Source organism: Lissotriton vulgaris, chromosome 6 (assembly GCF_964263255.1).
Source record: "Lissotriton vulgaris chromosome 6, aLisVul1.2, whole genome shotgun sequence".
NCBI lineage: Eukaryota > Metazoa > Chordata > Amphibia > Caudata > Salamandridae > Lissotriton > Lissotriton vulgaris.
In genome coordinates this window covers 1,257,604,114-1,257,626,788 of record NC_141694.1, presented here as the reverse complement: position 1 = coordinate 1,257,626,788, position 22,675 = coordinate 1,257,604,114, and the positions used below count along the sequence as shown (strand labels likewise).

The window sequence follows — 22,675 nt, the reverse complement described above, 5'->3', positions numbered from 1 at the left end:
ACATTCCAAATACCTGCCAGACAAATCAGATCCTCCCAACTCGCCCATGCCTCTGTCCCCATGATCCACAACACCAGAACCAGAGGAAGGTTGTCCTTCTACCTCACTGCCAAGACCTGGAACACCTTGCCCCTACACCTCAGGAAATCTGCGTCGCTGACTAAATTCCAGAGTGCCCTGAAGACCTGGCTCTTCGAATGATCCTCCACCTATCCGACTAGCAGCCCCACTACCCCAGCGCCATGAGACCCTCGTCGGAGAATAGCCATGCTATACAAAGCCCTGATGATTGATTGATTGATTTAACTTTTCCTTGAAGCTGGTCACATGCAGTAAGCTTTTGAATTGTGTTGATTTTTTTGTGTGGAATTCTAAAAATAAACCATGACATTTATACAGATTTTAAATAATTAATTCAGTTCTGAGATACCTTAAGATAAGAATGAGCTTTTCCTCCAATGTTTTATGTTTTCATTTATTTTGTTTAAATTCTTTTTATTTTGATTACAAGGAACCCAAAATGCGCAGTACAATCGGTATGTATATTAATGCAACTCTCATCGTTCAGAGGTAAGATTAAAGCAGCACTAGAGTATGCAGTATGGCACACTCAATCAAGGAAACAAAACAGAGAGACATCTGATTGAAACAGCATTCCATTCCCATTCAAAGCGTACATCTCAAACAACCCACCAACCCTCTCTCGCTCTCCCACTGTCAGAATAAGCTCAGAGAAGGTGGTGCCCAGAGTGCTGCTGGTGTCATTTGCTCCGGTTTTAAACGCGCTCAAAACTTATTTTACCCTGTTTTTACCTTGTCTTTCTAACAATTACTGGATGTAACTTTTAGCTTTGTTTAAATTGTATCTTTTTGTTTCCCTGCCGCATGCACTTTAACCTGCTCACCTCTTTCGTCGGTCCCCTGTTGCTCCACTCTCCGATCCACCGCAGCAGCTAGGCTGCTGTTTGAGTGGAGGGGGTTGTTCTCTCTTTCTTTCCAGGAAGTGGGTTTCGCCCACTTCCCTTGGGCCACTACATGGAGGCCATTTTGGAGGTGAGATGCTCTAGTCTTCCTCCAACTCCCATCAGGGCTTCTTGGCATAAACTTAGCCGATGGCGCTGATGCACAGCAAACGTGCACAGCGGGTGCGCCGAAGGCACGACAAAGGCAGGCCCGTCTGCACCTGTCCTCATCCAGCTGGGGCCAGGGGCCACCCCCCCCCCCTGCCGGTTTCAGTCCTCACTGCCACATATACTCCTCAGAGTTACTTATGAGATTGAGGATGTCTCCCAGTAAGAATTGCCTTCACGCCATTCGTTCACTTATGGACATCTTGACTTGTCCTCAATGTTCTTATTCTTTATCTCCTGCACCTTAGCCCCGCTGGGTCCCTGTCTCCTCCTTAGTCTACAAAATATTGTCTCTAAATTGCAGATCCTTATCCAAACATGCCAAGCAAATCTCTATCTTGCTCCAAGAGAAATTTCCTGACGCGCTATTTCTCACGGAAACCTGGCTCAACACTGAGTCAGAACCTGATCTAGTCCAATGTCTCTTACCGGTTTATCATATCCAGATGAAAGATCAGGAACAGGGGAGGGGAGGAGGCATTGCCATTATTCTAAAAGAAGGTTATAAATTCAGCATTATCCCCAATATCCTTCTTGACTGTGAGAACTTCTCCTTCTCCATCTCACTTTCTTCAACTCATACCTTCTCAGGGGTGTGCACCTGTTACAACGCATTTTTTACAACGCACTACTGTTACAACGCATCCATTACAACGCAGATACTGTTACAACTCATGTTTTTACAACACATTTTTTTACAACGCAGGTACCTTTACAACGCATACCATTACAACGTAAGTATTGGTAAGTATATGGTTATATTTTAAATGTTATATGTTTGGGGTAAAGGGGTATTTTTAGGGTTTAGGGACAGTTTTGGGTTTTTGGGTAAAGGGGTATTTTTAGGGTTTAGGGACAGTTTTGGGTTTTTGGGTAAAGGGGTATTTTTAGGGTTCAGGGTCAGTTTTTAGTTTTTGGGTAAAGGGGTATTTTTAGGGTTCAGGGTCAGTTTTCAGTTTTTGGGTAAAGGGGTATTTTTAGGGTTCAGGGTCAGTTTTCAGTTTTTGGGTAAAGGGGTATTTTTAGGGTTCAGGGTCAGTTTTCAGTTTTTGGGTAAAGGGGTATTTTTAGGGTTTAGGGTCAGTTTTCAGTTTTTGGGTAAAGGGGTATTTTTAGGGTTCAGGGTCAGTTTTCAGTTTTTGGGTAAAGGGGTATTTTTAGGGTTCAGAGTCAGTTTTCAGTTTTTGGGTCAAGGGGTATTTTTAGGGTTCAGGGTCAGTTTTCAGTTTTTGGGTAAAGGGGTATTTTTAGGGTTCAGGGTCAGTTTTCAGTTTTTGGGTAAAGGGGTATTTTTAGGGTTCAGGGTCAGTTTTCAGTTTTCAGGTAAAGGGGTATTTTTAGGGTTCAGGGTCAGTTTTCAGTTTTTGGGTAAAGGGGTATTTTTAGGGTTCAGGGTCAGTTTTCAGTTTTTGGGTAAAGGGGTATTTTTAGGGTTCAGGGTCAGTTTTCAGTTTTTGGGTAAAAGGGTATTTTTAGGGTTCAGGGTCAGTTTTCAGTTTTTGGGTAAAGGGGTATTTTTAGGGTTCAGGGTCAGTTTTCAGGTATTGGGGTACAGGGTAAAAATAAATTAAATTTTATTTTAAATTAAATTAATTAATTGGTATTAAATTACATTAAATCAGTTTAATTTATTTTTGGGGTTGAGGGTCAGTTTTGAGTTTCTGGGGTGCAGGGGTACAGGGTAAAAATAAAGTAATATTAATTTAAAATTACATTAATTAATTGTATTTAAATTTAATAAAATTACATTATATTATTTTTTTAATAATTAATTTACCATTATAATGTTAATATTAATATATACTTACCAATACTTACGTTGTAATGGTCTGCGTTGTAAAGGTACCTGCGTTGTAAAAAAATGCGTTGTAAATACATGCGTTGTTACAGTATCCGCGTTGTAAAATCCGCGTTGTAACGGTATGCGTTGTAAAAGTCCGCGTTGTAACATCATATATCCCTTCTCAGGTATCCTTATATACCGCCTCCAGTCCCCATTGACAACTGTTTAGAATCATGCCAGAAGCTGGTGCTAACCTGGTAAGCTCCCCTTCTAACTTTACTATACTGGGGGATCTCAGTTTACATTTCGATGACCCCTCAGACCCAATAGCGACTGAACTAATCCAAAATCTGTTGGCTCTCTGGATAAAGCAAAATGTTACGATCCTCACCCATGTAAAAGGGCATCTTAGAGATCCCATTTTCTCCAACTGCAATGAACTGTCAGTCGCAGACCCAGTCCCAGTACAATGGTCCGACCACTTTCTGGTCCCCTTCTCTTGGGATATATCAACCCCCCCCCCCTTAATACTGGCACGACCAGTAGCGGGAAACGTTCCTGTTCCAACATCCCATTGGACTCCTGGAATTCAGCTCTGATAAATTACATACCTACTCTAGATCCCTGCCCCACGGTTACGAATGACCAATTTAACCAATGGATCAACTCCTCCCTTGACCTAGTTATACCTAAGAAACCTATTCATAAAAAAAAAACAGGAACAACCCCTCTCCATGGTACTCCTCTACACTGCATGATTATAAACAAATCTGCAAAAAACTCGAGAGGAAATGGAGAAGAAATTACGGTACAACAAGCAAACAGATCTACATGCACTCCATTAAAATGTACCAATCCAAAGTGAAGGAGGCACAAGCACTATACTATGAGGAAAGAATCAACTCCACCTCAAACGCCCCACGTGAAATTTTTAAGATCGCAAGCACCTTCTAAAACTAACAGTCAGGGATATTTTACCAGATAGCTCAAATGCACGCTGTGACAAGCTTGCAGAGTTCCTCTCTAATAAGATCAAGGATATCTACAGTTCCTTCTCCCCCCGGCCCATCCATCAATCATCAGCTTACGGAGCACTCAATATCCAGTGAGCACTCTCCCAGGGAAATTCCCCTTATAGACATGGACACCCTAGTAAATACATGTGCCTCAGTAAAATCTGGCTCTCACAATGACCCAGCACCTCACAATTTTTTAGTAAAGCTGGGGATACAATCGTCCGTGTGTTGCGGAAGCTGATAAACTCCTCCATTTCAACTAGATTAGTACCCCCACCCTGGAAACATGCCATGGTTAGGGCACTGTTGAAGAAACCCGTCTTGACCCTGATACACTTGGAAATTATTGCCCTATTTCTCTTCTTCCCGGGCCCATCAAAATGCTAGAAAAGCACGTTAACTCAGTTATCTCTGCTTTTCTTGAATCTAATAATATACTCCACCGTCTCAAACAGGATTTCGCCCCCAACACAGGACTGAAACTGCATCACTCCCAGTGATTGAAAAGGCCAAAATGATCCTAGCAAAGGAGAATCAACGGCCATCATCCTCTTGGACCTCAGTGCCGCCTTCAACACTGTTAACTACGACATACTGATCCACAGATTGAAGAATGTTAGTCTATCAGGTAGTGCCATCACCTGGCTACAGTCCTTCCTCAAGGACAGGAGCTTTCAAGTATTTGAAAGGGATAACTCGTCAGATCAAAACCCACTTGGCTGAGGCGTCGCTAAGGGCTAATCCCTGAACCCGATGTTGTTCAAGTTCTACAAGAGCCCACTGGCATAGATTGTCCTCCCCTTCAGGATAGACGTTGACACCAAGTTAGTGGTGGCCTAAACTACCCAGGACCCACCTTGTCTAGTCTAAGCCCTTGCCTGGAGAGAGTCGCCAAATGGATGGCACTCTCCTTCCTTTAACTAAATGGAGATAAAACAGAGCTTATGATGCTGGGCAACTCACCCATCTCTGGCATCGGCCTAGCTTGACCAAGCTCTCTTGGCCCTCCACCCACACCCAAAACTCAGATGAAAAGTGTAGGCATGTGGCTGGATCTGTCACTCACTTTTGATCATCAGGCAACTAAACTGGCAGCCTCTTGCTTTGGCATCCTGCAGATGATCAGTAAAGTCCTTCCGCACCTCCCTTTTTCAGGAAGAAGCCTTATGGTCCAGACTTTAATCCTCTCTCGCCTCAACTATGGAAATGCTCTGTATTTAGGAGATTCTAGGGCTACCAAAAATAAACTGCAAGCCATCTAGAATTGTGAAGCACGAATGCTTTTTGTGAATCCCAACAGCCAAGCCTCAAGGCCTGCTCTGAAAACGCTGCACTGGCTCCCGGTTGCGGACAGAATAAAATTCAAGTCTTTATGTATCGCCCACAAATCTTTCTGTAAGAAAGGCCCCCCATCCTCCAAGTCATTGTCTCCCTTACCACCCTAATAGACTCCTTGGTTCATCCAGTCCCTACCTAGCTGCGGTCCCAAAAATCAACAGGTTGAGAAGTAGTAGTCGTTCCTTCTGCTTTACGTCCGCCAAGCTCTGGAACACGCTTTCTCCACACCTGCGATCTGAACCAAATCTCCTTCCCTTCAATGAACATCTGATAACTTGTTTTTTTCAAAACCCCTACTACGAAGCTGCTGTGACCTGCCTCTCTCTCGGCTAGTGCTGGGACACCTTCAGGTAGCCATGCGCTCTACAAATATCCATAACATAACATTTCTTTTACTTTTTGAAACTATTCTTTACAAACCAGCAGTTGCAAAGCAAGTTGCTGAATAATTACCTTATAAAACAAGATGTATTTGCTTTGTTTATTAGCACTATCTATGTTTTTAAAAAAAAATAAAAAATATTTATCATTTTCAAATAAAGTACAGTTCATTGCTGTTGACACCATTTACAGTATAAATATAAAGCATATATTTACATGAGGCATAGGGGTAGCACATTTCTCCATGGGGACATAAACAGGCATCTATGAAAAATCATTGTTAGGGTTGCTACTCCAATCGTGACATATACATCTCGTAACTATATCAGTTATTGTACATCATCAGTGCATGCCTGGGTCTCTAAAACTATCTGTTTAATGGGATAAAACATCTGGCCTTAGTACTGCTGTGGCCTTGCTATTGCAGCATGCATGCCCCCCCAATTACCTTATCTATTATCCTCGCCTCCCCCATCCCATTCCTATTCTTCTGATTGCTGGACATTCGTATTGTTCTGGGTTCCTGCTCTCCTGTGTAGGTAAGTCTTAAATCGTACCCATATGTCACGTGGTCTGCTACGAATTAGCATCAAGGCGTTAAAAATGTCTGCATTGGTATCACAATAGGTCATATCGGTGTAACATTCCGGGATCGTCAGCACCGGGCCTCTCATCCAGTGCATAGCAACTCGTCTGTTTGCCAGCAGCAGACCTGTTGCCACTAACCTTCTATATTGTTTTGGTACGTCGCAGTCTAGACCCAGTAAGGCTAGCATTGGAGAGTCTGGAACTGGTTGCCTCCCCATCCCCTGGAGCTCATTTGCCATTTTTAACCAGAATGCTTGTATCTCAGGACAGGACCAAGCAAGATGGCCAAACCCAGCATTCTCAGCACCGCATCTTACACATTTCTCATCACCTCTCAGGCTGTATCTCTTTTGAGATATTTAAAGTGCACCAGGTGATGTCTGCTATTTTGCGATATGCTCTTAGTGATTGAGCACCAGCATATCCATTGCTTGTCTGTTATTATTTCGCCCAAGTCTTCCTGCCATTCCCGCCGTGCCTTTCTATTTGGTGGATCACCACTAAGTCGCATACGTTTATATAGTGTTGAAATCTCGCGGAGGTTGCCTGGAGCAAATATGTCAGGGTTTTTTTTCAGGCAGTTCTGCTCTGTCTGACCCCAACAGCGCCTGCAGTGACTGACATGTTCCATGGTAATTATATCTGGTGATCAGAGTTGCCTCGGGTATCGAGTCTTGGACCACTTCCCAGGTTATCAGGATTCCATCTTTGAAGAAGTCTCCCATGTTGTGTATTTTTACCCTTTGCAGTGTCCGCGTTATTGCCCCATCTGCACTTAAGGGCAACTATGTGCACTACTCTATTTGTAGCTTTGGCAAATATAGTAGCGGAATCCACCTTTCATATGCCGTTTCTTAAGTAAGGATCTTCAAATGGATCCCTCCCGACACGAGGAAAACCATCACCCAGGCCCTCATCACCAGCAGACTCGACTACGGGAACGCCCTCTACTCAGGAACAACAACCATGCTCCTGAGATGACTACAACGAATCCAGAACGCCTCGGCACGACTGATCCTCAACGTCCCCCGACGCAGCCACATCACACCCCACCTGAGAGGCCTGCACTGGCTCCCCGTTAACAAGAGGATCACTTCAAACTCCTCATCCACGCACACAAAGCCCTACACAATACCAGACCTACATACCTCAGCTTTCACACCCCCACCCAAAGCCTCCGCTCAGCCAACCTCGCCCTCGCCACAGTTCCTCGTACCTGGAAAACCACAACCGGCGGCAGATCCTTCTCCTACCTCGCTGCCGAGACCTGGAACGCTCTCCCCACCAGCCTACAACAGACTCAGGACCTGCTGGCCTTCAGAAAACTCCTCAAGACCTGGCTCTTCCATCAGTAGCGGCCCCCCTCCCCCCCAGCGCCTTGAGATCCTCACGGGTATGTAGCACGCTTTATAAATTGACTGATTGATTGATTGATAGAAGTAGGTAACACGTAGCCTATAGGGTCAATTGTGCTGAAGTTACGCTGTGCTATGCTTAGCAAATAGCATGGGAGCGATAACGGGTCAGCTGCTTCCCTCTCCCAGTACAAGTGTGGGAGAGTTGGTGGCCCGTGAATCCAATAATATGTATGTATGATCTGCGATGCCCTATAGTATGTTTCAAGGTCTGGTACATCTAGCCCACCCATCATATAAGGGAGGGTTAATGTTCCCCATCCCACGCATGGTTATTTCCCAGCCCTGGCCAAGTGAGTCATAAGTGTGTGCAAAGTGCAAAACACGTTTTTTGATAATAGTGTTGGTATATTGACAAACAAGAAAATAAATTTCATGAGAGCTATTCGGCCCATCAATGAGAGGGGTAACCGTATCCAGCTCTCTATCACCTCTGTCAAAAGCTGCACTGCTTTCCCATAATTCTCTCTTATTACAACTTCAGGGTATGTATGTATCTGAATCCTTAGGTTCATTGGTCTACACTAAAGGGAATTCTGTTTGTGTAGGCGTGGTGGATGTTGTGAGTGAAATATATCAATAATTTCTCCCAATTTACTTTCAATCCCGGGGTTTGTTCTATCTATGTAGTACAGATTTGTAAAACTTTTGAAAAATTTTGAACTTAGTCCTAAGGGCTCCTTTTCATTTTGCTTAATCTGTTCGCTGCGGTGCAAATTTCCCCACTGTGCAGGCGTATTGTACGCGTGCAGTAATTGGACGCCCCCACAGCCATCCGACGCACACACCCAACGTGACAGCCGGGGGCCGTCTGATGCATGGAACGTGTTAATCAGGCCCCACAAAAAAGTCTGACATGCCTGAAATTGATAAAAAACCTGGTGAAGGTATTTTGTTAGCATGGTTCAGGCAAGAGTACTACACTTGAAGTAGCCGTAGACTGCACATAGCCACACACACAAATGATAGCCACCTTCTGTTGTACTAGCACAGTTTGTACACAATATATGTCATTTTAGAAGGAACTATGCCCAGCCTTTTGGCTGTCATTCCACTTACTGGATCTGGCAAATATCAGGAACAATAGTTTAACCAAAAGTGTTCTTCAAAAGCATAAACAACTTTCATCAAATTCCTCTGTTATTCAAATACTTTGTCAGTAAGTGTATGTACAGTGCACAGCTAGGGTGGGCAACAAGACACAAGATGAAGTCATAGACCAAATTGAATCTGCTGCACAAATCACATGTAGACAGCAACAAACTATTTTATTTTTCAATAAGGTCCTTGACATTCTTTCTTATTTTACAATATGCACTTGGCAGTCTTATTTTTATTATCTGAAAAGAATATTTGCAATAGTGTTAGTTATCTGTGTAGCATTCTTTTTCAAGAAGTTGACTAGTTTGGGGAGAAAAGGCTGTGTTGCCTGGAAAAGAAAGAGATACACATATATAAATATACATTTCAGTTGGGAGTTAAAGAAAATTGGAAAACATTTTTACATTTATAGGTAACTTGAACCCTAAACATAAGCTAATCATGACCAAACAGCAATAGTGATTCATAAACTTACTGCATTGAACAATTGCATTATCTAAGTTTCAATACATACAGGTATTATAACTAATGTGGCTCGCAGTACACCTCCAGCACAAGTAAAAAAAGGATAAGTGTTAACATGTGTCCTGAATTCTTATGATTGTTATGAGGTGCTCAGTTGCACAGTAGCTCAGGACCAAAGTTTACGCTATCACAGTGTACACCCTGCACAGCCGAGCTCCCCAGGCTTCTGGGCTCCTTGCCAAGTTTCCCAGATCCATGCATAACTAACTGCAATGGTGTGGGTTTTTGACTTTCCACTCTGGGATTTGTAGTTCTTGTTTATCCACATAAAACCAGGAATACGCTTCCCAGAAGTCAAAGACTAAACCCTGTACTGGAGTAGCTAGTCAAGCCTGAAACCAGGATTCTTGGTAGTTACAAGGAAATGGCAGGGTGTGAAGGGCCTGAAAGGTTTGGGATGGGCGGAGATACCCGATCTCACGATTCAGCAGCTTACTTTTCTAATCTCAGAAAGTGCTAAAGATTTAGTGCCATGCCACAGAAATTTGCACTAGTGAAAACTGATTCCACACAATTTTTCACTTTGTAAAGATCATATGTTATCACAACTTTTTTAATGGAAATTATCGCAGTATGTTTGAGACATAGTGTAGAAATATTTTTTTTTCTCCAAAAAGCCAATTATGGATTAAGATTAGTTGAACTTTCTCTGGTGCTTTTTAAATGATGTATAAACAATACATTTGTAAAATAAGGTTTCACCATCCATCTGTAATATGGAAACAAACCTCAACATAACCTGCAAAGTCAGTAAATCTGTCTATCATGTGGGATTATGGGGAAGAAGTGGGCGCTGGAAGGCGAGAACTGATGTAAAGATGAGCTAACAACACAGGGCTTGGAAGGATGGAGGAGATGTCAATGAGGTTAACAGGATTGTCATGGAGCCATTTTCGCTTAGAGTTTAGACACATCAGTTCTGTAGGGGGAGGGGCAGGCAGTATAAGATGCAGATGGATATTGGCCACCCATTTTGAAGGACAACAACAAACTATGCATGTGGGGGTCAAATAAATACTCAACCATATGGCTCACACCCCTCCATTGATAATCCCTGTTGCTTAAATGGCTCACACCCCTCCATTGATATTCCCTGTTGCTTAAATGGCTCACACTCCTCCATTGACATTCCCTGTTGCTTAAATGGCTCACACCCCTCCATTGATATTCCCTGTTGCTTAAATGGCCCTCACCCCTCCATTGATATTCCCTGTTGCTTAAATGGCTCTCACCCCTCCATTGATGTTCCCTGTTGCTTAAATGGCTCTCACCCCTCCATTGATATTCCCTGTTGCTTAAATGGCTCACACCCCTCCATTGATATTCCCTGTTGCTTAAATGGCTCACACCCCTCCATTGATATTCCGTGTTGCTTAGATGGCTCACACCCCTCCATTGATATTCCCTGTTGCTTAAATGGCTCACACCCCTCCATTGATATTCCCTGTTGCTTAAATGGCTCTCACCCCTCCATTGATATTCCCTGTTGCTTACCCTTTCTCGTTCAGAAACGTAACAGATCTGGTTTAAAAGAATAGGGCTGCTCCTCTGAAACATTCCCGATGTGCCATGCCACAGTGAGTGCTGCGAAGACACAAAAAAAGAGAATGAGTGAAGTATTGTGCCCCTGTCAATAAGCATGTTACCCACCCCAAACATCACGTTCTTTTCTCTAGTCTCCCCGGTTTGCTCTGCATAAGCTGCAGAAGAATTGTAAGCTCCCGTAGACTCTCTGTTACCATTTTGTTTCCAGAACCCACTTTAGATTGTATGTAGTGAAGTAAACCCGCACAATGCAAGTTGAGTTTCTAGCACATAAGCATTCATATGACTGCCTAATTGGGTAGGCAAAAGGAACAAATGTTGGACGGAATGCTGAACAATGCAAACATTCACCCCCAGTCACAAAGATCTGTGTTATAGCGATCGTTATTTTGTTCACCACACCACCCGAGCTTGGACCCAGCCATGTGGGTAGGCCAGTAGTTGGAAATTAAAGGGGTGGAAGATACCATTGCTGGACAATCAGTCACCAACCAATTACATGCTCACACTGAAACTTATAAGACCCTAGGCACTAATGAACCACTGTAGAATGGTATTCTTCCTTACAGGCAATGGAAGCCCCACTCAGAAGCAATTGCATGTTTTCCTTCAATGTTTAGTGTTTACACCTCTTTCCATTGATTTTTCTCCTTCAGAAATGATCATTCTGATGCAAGAGCGATATTACCTTACATAATTCATAAGCAATCACACTAACAAGGAAAATTAAGACTCATTCAGTAACCGGGGGCTCGTTAATGCAACACCCTCTGCAACAAAATATGAGGGCAAAAACTGACAACCTTTCCCATTATTTAAAATGAATAAGGAATTCATTTTTCCATTACAATAAATCTGCTTAAAACATGGAACAGAAACTTCACCAGTGGATATCTGGGTCAGCTTGTGAGATTCAGCTGCATATATCATTGACCACTCCGCTCCAGTTGTTTGAAATCTCCCACCTTGCGAGGTCACATGAAGAGTACTGCATCATCCTTCCTACTGACCTAAAAGACACAGCCTTACCTTTCACTCCTAAGATGATGACTTGTAGATTTACTTGCAGGTCACAGGAAGCAACTCATGAATTTGAAAGAAGACCTCAAAGCAATACAGATGTGGATGACTCCGAGCAGCCTGACACTCCCTGGCTCCAAAATAGAAATCCAGGTGCTGAGACACCACATCTCCCTTACAAAATACTGGCACTCTGATTCCCAACCTTCTTTGGAGACATTGTTCCATGAAAACCAAAGTCAGGGTCATAGCCTTTATATAGCCACAAACCCCAGTCTCAAGTGACAGAAGCAGTGGCCAATACCACTTTCTACTAAATATAGCTCCTCAAAAAAATCTTGCCCCTCATCCCGAAAAATACCACCTCTGGAGGTAGAAACATCAGTAAATGTGACTACGGCTATTTCCTGTACATCACTCCCCCTGCCAAACCAAAGTACTATGGAAAACGGAAACTTGACGTTCAACGTTTACCATTCACACTTTTTCCACATTCAAAAGCATAGACCAATAAAATAGTCTCACTTTGCCTAACCTTCAACTGCCTTTAACCCGTTAACCGCTGCGGTAATTCCGCCGCGGTGCAGACGTTTCCGTGCGCGGGCGGAGCCGTGTCAGCCATTGGCCGACGGCAGCACTGGGAAGGTAGTGCTGCGGTCGGCCAATGGCCGATGGCAGCAAGGAAAGGGTTAAGGTTCAACACCCTTATACCTACAGAATAAAATCATACACCACCAGCTTTCCATCTAAGATTCAAAGCAATCAACCGTTTAGTGGTTACTGGAGCCAATTGTAGAACACACTTCAGAGTCACTGGCTTTCAATTTTTCAATATCCTCCGCCCACACACTAATAATACTACTAGTAACCTGACCTTCAGGAATCAAAACTAACATGATCAAATTATTGCTTGCACAACTACTTATCAATACAATTAGAAACAATAAGAATGTCATGAAATAACAGTCATCCCTATACAACATGTGTCTTGCGGAAGCCTAGAAACAGTTGACATGAAGTGAGTGCTTAACTAAACAAATAAACATAAAAGTTTGTCAAGAATCATGGTGTCAGCATTAAGTGGTTATCTAGGGCTAGCTGGATGGAGACGACATCGGTCTGAGTTAGATAAAATAAGAATGTGGGGTCAGATTTATCAAGGCTTTGTGTTGGTGCAAAGTCACAAAAAGAGATGAGCACTGGTGCAAAGTCTTGATAAAGTTTTCAATTTTCGTGCAAACGTTTATTTGTGAGGAAGGTTGACTAAGACTAAGGCAAAGTAGCTGTTTGTGTTACTTTGCATTACTTTATGTCAAGGGGTGTTCCATGGGTGGTACAGGGGCGTTCCCATGTAATTACCCAAGGAAGTTAACACAGAGCCCCATCTACTAACTGAGGTAGACAGGGGTTTACACTGAAAAAATATGCCTCCATGAGAAAGGCACAAAGTAGGAGAAATACTTTTTTCTCCAAACTGTTCACTCATTGCACGTGTATAAAGAACATGTACAAAGTGGCAAAGTTTAGAAGTAAGTCTAAGCAAAGTATTTTGTACTGGAGGGTTATCATTTCGGTACAAAACCTTCTGGTACAAAAGTTTCTGCATGGCGCTAGGCAACCTTAAGGAGAACAAGAACTTGGGAAAATGGCAGCAGTGCACTATCTGTGTAGTTGTGACACTGTCCAGCTCTCTCCCTTCCACGCAACACACCACAGTAACTTTGCTTGTCGCTCTGCGCTGCATGAAAAGTAGATTTTCCCCTTAGAGCCTAATGGCATTTTCAGAATGAGAAAGCAATAGTTTAGAGATTTGATCATTTGGGGGGGAGGGTATAAAAGTTTGCAGAAGATTTAACCCCTTCACTGGGGCGGCTATTCCGCCGCAGTGCTAAGGGGGCGGGGCGGAAGAGCGGCGGGAGCATCCTGGTGACGGAACCGCTCCGTCACCAGCGTCGGTTGCGCTGTGCTTATGACGGAGCGGTTCCGTCATGGCCCCGCCCACTCAATAGAACGCTCAGCGCAGGCGCGGAATTCCCGCCGCGCATGAGCGGCGGGCGGGCCATGATGGAACCGCTCCGTCATCAGCACAGCGCCACCGCAGCTGATGGCGGAGCGGTTCCGTCATCAGCATACAAGGGGTTAAAGACATTTCACTGATAGAGAATTGTAACAGCATCCACTGGGTGGGGAAAAAGGAAACACTCACACATGGGCATGTCCACTGATCACTTACCCTCTGCCTTCCTGAAGTGTGATTTATAAGGCGACACACCAATGCGATGCTGCTCTCTTGTTTTCCATCTGAGGTGCGTAAGTCTGGCAACTGTGAAGAGTCCGAAAAAAGAATCAGGCAAGATAACTCCCAACAGCTAAAACAGAGCCCTTTATTTTACCTAGCTGTAGTTCTCCTATTGTCATGTTATCTACTTTCGAAATAGCAACCTACAGATGTACTTCGGGACCAAAGCATATTCTTAAAACTATCAGAGAGGAATGAATAATTACGTAGAAAACGGAATTCAGTTTCGTAAAGCTGTTTTCTGTGCATAGGGCTGATGCTTTAATGCATGGCAAGAAAGCTTTAGAAAGCCCATCTATCGAATAAAACCTGAAAATTGCGTTTTTGAAGTTTCTGCGGAGTGGTCATGCAAAATACGTCTTTGCTATTTGTAAGGAAAACTCAGAAACTGTTTCCTTCTGTGCAGAGAGCCATCAAGAAGATGCAGGAGTTAAGATGAAAAGACACAAAAGAGGTGATTCCTGACCATTTGCAATCATGGCATAAACATGAAGCACCCAGAGTGGGCTAGGAGGGATGGAGATGACATCAATGTGGCAACTGTAGGTGGCTTAAGTTGGCAATGGATTTGGAATCTGATCTGGGTGCCTAAAACTGGCTTCTTTGATCACTCTATAGTTACCCTTAAGGAAAAAAGATGGGATGAGGGATAATTCGGTTTTATAATATCCAGTGGTGAAATATTGTAAATAAATATTGATCTAGGCCATTCCATTACAGCTAGCATGGAAACATTTAAAAAACAAGCTAATTCCCTATCCACTGATTACCTCTCACTTATTCTTTGACTTTCACTATCATAAGGGACAAGGCTTGTGGGGCCAGATGTACGACCATTCTCTTTAGCGAATCGCAAATTGCGATGTTTTGCGACTCACAAAGTAGACAGTGTCTGTGAAACTATTTGCGATTTTCAATTGGGTCGCAAGGTACCTGCCTCATTAATATTCAAGAGGCAGGTCGCAATTAGTGAATTATTGGGTATGGTCTGCAAACACAGGGATGGTGGCCTGTTGGGGACACCAGACCCCAATGTCTGTGTTTGAATTTTTAATAAGCAATTTTTTTTTCCAAATTCATTCCATTTGGGAGTGGCTTACCACCTACTTGAAGTAGGCTGTAAACTGCAAGTGTTTTGCAAACACAAATGCGGTTGGAAAACAATGGTACATACCATTATGACTCGCTATTAGGGAGGGACGCCCTTGGCATGCCCCTTCCTAATAGCAACTTGCAAACACTATTTTGCGAGTCAATGACTCGCAAAATAGCGTTTGTACACCACCCCCTTTTTTTGAAGTCACAAACGGGCCGATTCCGCGTTTGGGGCCGCTAAAAAAGGTCATACATCTTGTCCCTGGTCTATTCCACTTCAAGTGTGGTAGGGCTGGGTTCTTGCTGTGAAGATACCGAACAAGCATTAGGCAAGATTCAGTTCAAGGGCAATCTCCTCTATCCACACACATACAGTCTCTTTAGCTCCACAATTAAAGACATTTTACTTTTTACTGGTGTGCAGCCTACAGGTGATCGTCTAAGTGGGAAGACCGCTTATGTTTAAGTCTGACCACTTTGTGAGATGATCAATGATTTTTAAAAATTTTTTAGCTGATGTACATGTCTTTTTCCTTTAGCTTTATCATTTCCTTTGGTACACAAACAAGGATCTAGAGTAAAGAAGTAATGATCCATGTGTAAGAGGACACCTGACTATTTTTGGAGGAGAAAACCAGTGATTACTTATAGCAAGTCTGGCAGTCTAAATAAATATTTTGAGTAAAAAGCAGCCTAATTAATTTGTTTACTGTGAATAGATTTAGAATAGAAAATATACTGATGGTATGTGAGAAGCCAATTGAGCCAGAAATAAAGGTAAAGACTAGGAAAGGGTTCGTGGGTAGTGAGATTCATGCTGTGAAGAAGAAAAGCCTAGCTCTTTGGAGGACGTAGGTAACATAAAAATATTGATGGCAAGTGAGAAAGAGGGGTGCTGAGGGTGTACTTTGCAGCTTTTTGCTCTACTGATATGTGCATTAATTCACTTAAAATGTTCTTCCTTTGAAAATGCCTGGACAGTAAGGCATCCATGTGGTGCAATGCAGTTGTAACATTTTAATTTCAGCCCACAGCAGCATTTGCATTCTATTTCAAACCTCTTCAGTCACCCATGGCACTCTGCCTAAGTCAAAAGGTGATCATAAATGCTCCAGTACCATCAATATTGTTTTGAGGAAATCGCAAGTGATGGCAGACAAAAGCCTTAACCTCTTAGGTCTACCCCACCATCCCCCTGCTTATAAGCCTTTTTTGACTATTTGGGGTAGCTCACGCTTAGGCCCCTGTAACTTTTTGTCAACATAAGGTATCCACACCAAACTTGCGTCCTTTTCTTCAAACATCATTGGAATTTTAAAGATACCCAGGGTTTGTGGGTTCCCCTGGAGGGGTCCCAAAAATTAGCCAAAAGACAGCAAAGCACATTTCTTATTTTTTTTTGTGGAAAAGTGGGGGTAAAGTGCTGCCGAAGAAAACATCAGTTTTTCCCCTGCACATGGTATCATCAAAGAGATTGTGTTACTCAAATCTCCATCTTCCCAGCTTTGAGGAACAGACAGAATTTTGTCAGAAACCCCATATGTTTTAACAGTTTGGGCATTTTACTGGGACATAGCTTATTTTTGCTACTTTTTGTGCACCAAGCTTCTTCCAGTTAGTGGTAAAAATAGAATTGGAAGCAATAATGGATCCTGGAAAACTATATATTTCTGAAGTAGACACATTTCTGAATTCAGCTAGGGGTCATTTATGTAGATCCTTCAAGGTTTTTTTTAATAGAAACTAATAGTTGAAAATAAGAAAAATGGAAAATGAGATTAAAAAAACAGCTATTTGTGCCAACGTTTTCACCTGTAACATCTTCTATGTATTTCAGATTTCTTTACAGCAATATAACGTTAAATCCACTGGACCCTTCTGGTTGTGGGGATATATAGGACTTGTAGGTTCACTGTTAGAACTGGGGGTCTCTAGTTGGCAGAGGTTGGTACCACTGTCCAAATAGGGACCCATGCTTCTAGTCAAGGTAAGGAGGAAACACTCTTTAGATAACCTCTGCTCACCCCCTTGGTAGCTTGGCACAAGCAGTCAGGCTTATCCAAAAGCAATGTGTAAAGTATTTGTACCAACACTCACAGTAACACAGTGAAAACACCACAAACTGACTCCACAACAGTTTAGAAAAATAAAGGTATTTAATCTGAACTACACAAGACCAAAACAACAAAAATCTAACATACCCAGTTCGAAAATATGGTTGCAAAAGAGTTCTTAAGGTTGCGATAAAACAATCCACAGTTGCATGAAAAGTTCACAGTTGCGTCATGTTTAGCCAATAGTACCTTTTGAATACGACAAAGTTCCAAAGCAGAAGCTGGTGCAGTGGAAAACAAGTAATGCGTTGCTCCTGAGACCCTGGGGAGGCGATGCGACAACCCCCCTGCAGCAGCGGGCGGGTTGCTACGAATCCGGTCTGTATGGGGAGGTAGGCAGACTTGTATGGATTCCGGTGCGTAGGTTCCGTGGGAAGTTTTCTCTCGCAAAGGCACGGTGCGATGATCTTTGGAGTTGCGATGATCTCCGGGGCGATGATGCACGGACCAGCGGTGATCTCTCTCTCGCAGCTCCTCGATGCGATGGCTTCTGCGACAACACTCCCAGCGACGTGATGCGGTCCGCAAGCAAGCGGTGCGTCAATCTCACCCAACGACGACAGGCTCCGCGATGACACTCACAGCGATGGTAATCTTCCCGCACCTGCAACAGGCGCTGCGACGATCTCGACCTTCGTAGCAGTGGGAATTTCCTCGCACTGTCGGGGATGTGCTCTGCAAGCTAACGATGCAACAAAACTTGCAGAAAGTCTTCAAAAGCTTGGTTTCCAGCTTCCCAACACAGGTACAACTTCTAGAGGCACCACACATGGGCCACACACTCAAGGAAGGACAGAACTCTCTCAGTAGAGTTCGGGGAAGCTGGGGGTGAAGTCCTTTTGTTCCTGGGACTTCAGAACAGGGAGCCAGCTCTTCTCAGGCCCTTGGAGATTCCTTCAAGACAGGGGACACAGCACAAAGCAAAGTCCTTCCCCTCTCCTTGGCAGCAACGCAACAGCAGGTCAGTCCAGAAGAGCAACAGCAGGACAGTCTTCCTTCTTCAGTTTCAGCTTTTTCCTTGGCGGAAGTTCCTTCTTGATTCCAGGATGATATAATTTTCTGTTGTCAGGGGTCCTGTACTTATACCCCTAAAAGTCTTTGTTCTCTTTGTGCAAGTGGGCCCTGAGCCGGTCTGAAACAGTTCTGGGTGTTCCTCGAGCACTTTGTTTTCCTGGCTTCTCCTTTCCTTTCAGAGTGAGGGGCAGGGTCGCCAGCCGCCCAGCAGGAGGTGGAGCCAGCATTGTGGAAGGTAGGCACAGCCCTATTCAGGCCCAGGTGCTATCTGCTCCCACCACTCAAGTTCCAAATGCAGTCATTCAGCCTAGGGCTGACTCAGCCAGCCTCCTGGGGAATCCCCAGCCCCTGTCACTCTCAAACCAGACAGTCAATTCACAAACAGGCCAAGGCACACAGAAAGGTCAGACAAGAGATCAGCAACTTTCTAAAAGTGCTGTTCTCAAAAACAGGATTTAAAAACAACCTTTCCTAAAAGATGTGTTATTAAATTCTGAGTTCAGGGATACTAGACTTTTATGTCCTATCTTGTTCCTATGGGAAGATATGCTGGTAGCCAGCATCCCCCATGATAGCCTATGGAGCAAGATAGCCTTGCAGCTGTGAAAAACGAAAATGGCTGTAATTCACTACCAGAGCATGTCACCTGCACAAGTACATGCTCTACCTTTCTCATACACTTCACCCTGCCCAAGGGGGTACCTTGGGCCTTCCATAAGAGTGACCAATGTGCACAGAAAGGGAAGGGTTAGGCCTGGTCAGTGGGGACACTGACCAGGAGGACATGGCAGTTCACAGACTGCACACAGGCACTGCGGTAGCAGGCCTGAGACACCATTTTAGGGCTACTTATGTGGGTGGCACAATCAGTGCTGCAGGCCCACAAGTAGCATTTGTCATCACCAGCCCTGGCACACTCAGTGCACTTTACTTGGGACTTCTTGGTAATACAAATATGCCAATCATCTATATCCAATCGCAATAACAATTTTACACAGAGAGCATTTGCACTTTAGCACTGATCGGCAGTGGTAAAGTGCCCAGAGTCCTATTGCCAAAATCCACAGGTCAGGAAAAATAAGGGAGGAAGAAGCAAAAGGTTTGGGGATAACCCTGCAAAAAGGGCCAGTTCCAACATTCACCAAGAACCAGAGGAACCCAGAGCCAATAATTGAGCTGTGTCTTTGAATGGTTTTTCATTGTGTACCGGGTATATAGCAATTCATTTGGTAAAATATGAAGAGTGAAAAATAGGTATCAAGGACACCTATGTATTTCCAAAATGGGAACAAAATATAGAGTTTAGAAGCAGTAGCCATTTGCACATCTCCGAAATTGTGGAAACCCATACTAGCATGTGAATTATAGGACATTTTTCAAAGTGACATTGTCTTACATTTGAAAGGCAGAAATGCATGCTAACTCAATACGGAATATCAGTTGATCTTCAAATTTGTGTTCCTCTAAGTTTCCCCATAAAAATGGGACCTCACTTGTGGGGGTAGGATTAGTGCCCGTGTCAGGAAACGGGCCAAAATGCAATGTGGACACACCACATTTTTACAGAAAAAATGGACCCTTTTTTTACAGTGTTTAGCTGTGGATTTTGAACCCTAGCTCTGCTGGAACCTAGGGAAATCTAGCATACCTGTACAGTTTTAAAAAGTAGACACCCAGTGGAATCCATGAAGGGGAGACTTGTGCAGCTCTCACCAGGTTCGGTTACCCAGTATCCCTTCCAAACCTCACACTTTGAAAAAAAACACATTTCCTCACATTTCTGTGATGGGAAGTTGTGGAATCTACATGGATCTACAAAATTCCATGCACCCCGAATTCCCCAAAGCCTTCCAATAAAAATGGTACCTCACTCATGTGGGTAGGCCTAGTGCCCGCCACAGGAAACAGGTCAAAATGTAACGTAGAAACACATCAAATTTTTAGAGTGAAAACGACCCTTTTTTCTCAAAGTGCTTAGCTGTGAATTTTGACCCCTAGGCCTGCCGAGACCTAGGGAAACCTAGCAAACCTATACATTTTTTAAAACTAGACACCCAGGGAAATCTAGGAGGGTTGACTTGTGTGGCTATCACCAGGTTTTGTTACCCAGAATCTCTTGCAAACCTCAAAATTTGTCGCACAAAATAAAATTTCCGCACATTTCTGTGTGGAAAATTCCTGGAATCTACGTGGATCCACAAAATTCCACCCACCACACATTCCCCAAAGTCTTCTGATAGAAATCATACCTCACTTGTGTGGGTAGGCCTAGTGCCACGACAGGAAACATGCCAAAAAGTAACGTGGACACACCCCATTTTTACAGTGAAAACTGGCTCTTTTTTTTCAAAGTGCCTAGCTGTGGATTTTTAACCTGGGGAAAAGTGGTAAACCTATACATTTTTTAAAACAAGACACCCAGGGGAATTCAGGAGAGGGTGGCTTGCGTGGCTCTCACCAGGGGCCAGATGTATCAAAGGGTTTTACCCATTCTGTGTCTATGGTAAAATGTGTTGATACATATGGCCCCAGGTCCTGGAACTCAGAATCCCTTGCAAACCTCAAACTTTGTCACATAAAACACATGTTCCTGGAAAGTGCTGGAATCTAGTTGGGCCCAGAAAATTCCACCCACCCCGCATTCCTGAAAGTCTCCCAATAAAAATAGTACCTCACTTGTGTGGGTCGGCCTAGTTCTCGCGACAGGAAACGGCCCAAAACAAAACTTGGACATACTACATTTTTACTGTAAAAACTGACCCATTTTTTTTTGCAAAGTGCCTAGCTGTGGATTTTGAACCCTAGCTCTGCAGGTACCTAGGGAAACCTAGCAAACCTATAAATTTTTTTAAACTAGACACACAAGGGAACACAGGAGGGGGTGACTTGTGTGGCTGTCACCAAGTTCTGTTACCCAGAATCCCTTGCAGACCTGAAAAACTACCGACCCATCTCGCTCCTCCCCTTCGCTGCCAAAGTCACAGACAGACTCGTGAACACCCAACTGACCGCCTTTGTCGAATATAACTCCACCCTAGATGCCTCCCAGTCTGAATTCCGCAGCAACCACAGCACTGAGACCACCCTTCTAGCCACCACTGATGACATCCGCATGCTACTGGACCTGGGACACACGGCGGCCCTCATCCTGCTAGACCACTCCGTGGCCTTCGACACCATGTCACACCGCACACTCACAGCCAGACTTCACGGCTCAGGGATACAAGGAGCCGCCTAGACTGGATTCAATCCTCCTTCTCCGGCTGAACCCAGAGGATCAGACTCCCACCCTTCCGCTCCGAACCCACCGATATCACCTGCAGGGTATCCCAGGGATCATCTCTCAGCCCTACACTCTTCAACATCTACATGGCCCCCCTCGCCACCATCGACAGACAGCATGGGCTCAGCATCGCATCCTACACCGACAACACACTCTCATCCTGTCCCTCATGAAAAATCCCGAAGACACCAGCCTCTGCTTTCAGGAAGGAATGAAGAACGTGGCAACCTGGATGAAGGACAGCTGTCTGAAGCTCAACTCAGAGACAACTGAGGTCCTCATCCTTGGACCCTGCTCCACCGACTGGGACAACACCTGGTGGCTGCCTGTCCTTGGGATCCCACTCACCCCCACTGACCACGCCCAGAACCTCAGCATCATCCTCGAATCCTCCCTGTCCATGAACCGCCAGATCAACGCCGTTGCCTCCACCAGTTTCAACTGCCTTCGCATCCTCCATAAGTCCTTCAAATGGATCCCCTCTGACTGCAAAAGGACCGCCACCCACTCACTCATAACCAGCAGATTTGACTACGGCATCGCCCTATATGCCGGAATCAACAGAACTCTTCTACACAAACTCCAAACCATCCAGAACGCCACAGCCAGACTCCTCCTCCGAACTCCACGGCTCAAGCACATGTCCCAACACCTACGCACCCTCCACTGGCTCCCTATCAAGAAGAGAGTCACTTTCAAACTCATCACTCACTCCTACAACAACATCCGACCCAAATACCTCAACAAGAGAGCCTCCTTCCACGCACCCAAGAGAAATCTTCGCTTCACCAACCTCGCCCTGGCAGAGGTCCCCCGCATCCACAGAAACAAAACCGGAGGAAGAGCCTTCTCCTACATCGCAGCCAAGACCTGGAACAAGCTCCCGGTGAACATCAGACGCTCCCCGACCCTGCACACGTTCAGGATGAACTTCAAGACTTGGCTCTTTGACTGCCCAGCGGCTTGAGACCCTCATGGGTGAGTGGCACGCTATATAAACCCCTGATTGATTGATTGATTGAAATTAT

General features: G+C 44.2%; 1 protein-coding gene across 1 annotated transcript in view; it reads right to left on the bottom strand.

Moving 5' to 3' along the window:
* Positions 1-8,987: 8,987 nt before the first annotated feature.
* Positions 8,988-22,675, bottom strand: part of LOC147708722 (uncharacterized) — a 215,784-nt gene continuing 202,096 nt past the window's right edge. Inside the window, exons 15-17 of the mRNA XM_086925768.1 lie at positions 14,076-14,165; positions 10,772-10,861; positions 8,988-9,080 (exon numbers count right to left, since the gene is read on the bottom strand). Of these exons, the coding sequence (XP_086781894.1) occupies positions 8,988-9,080; positions 10,772-10,861; positions 14,076-14,165 (273 nt within the window). The remainder of the gene's footprint in view (positions 9,081-10,771; positions 10,862-14,075; positions 14,166-22,675) is intronic.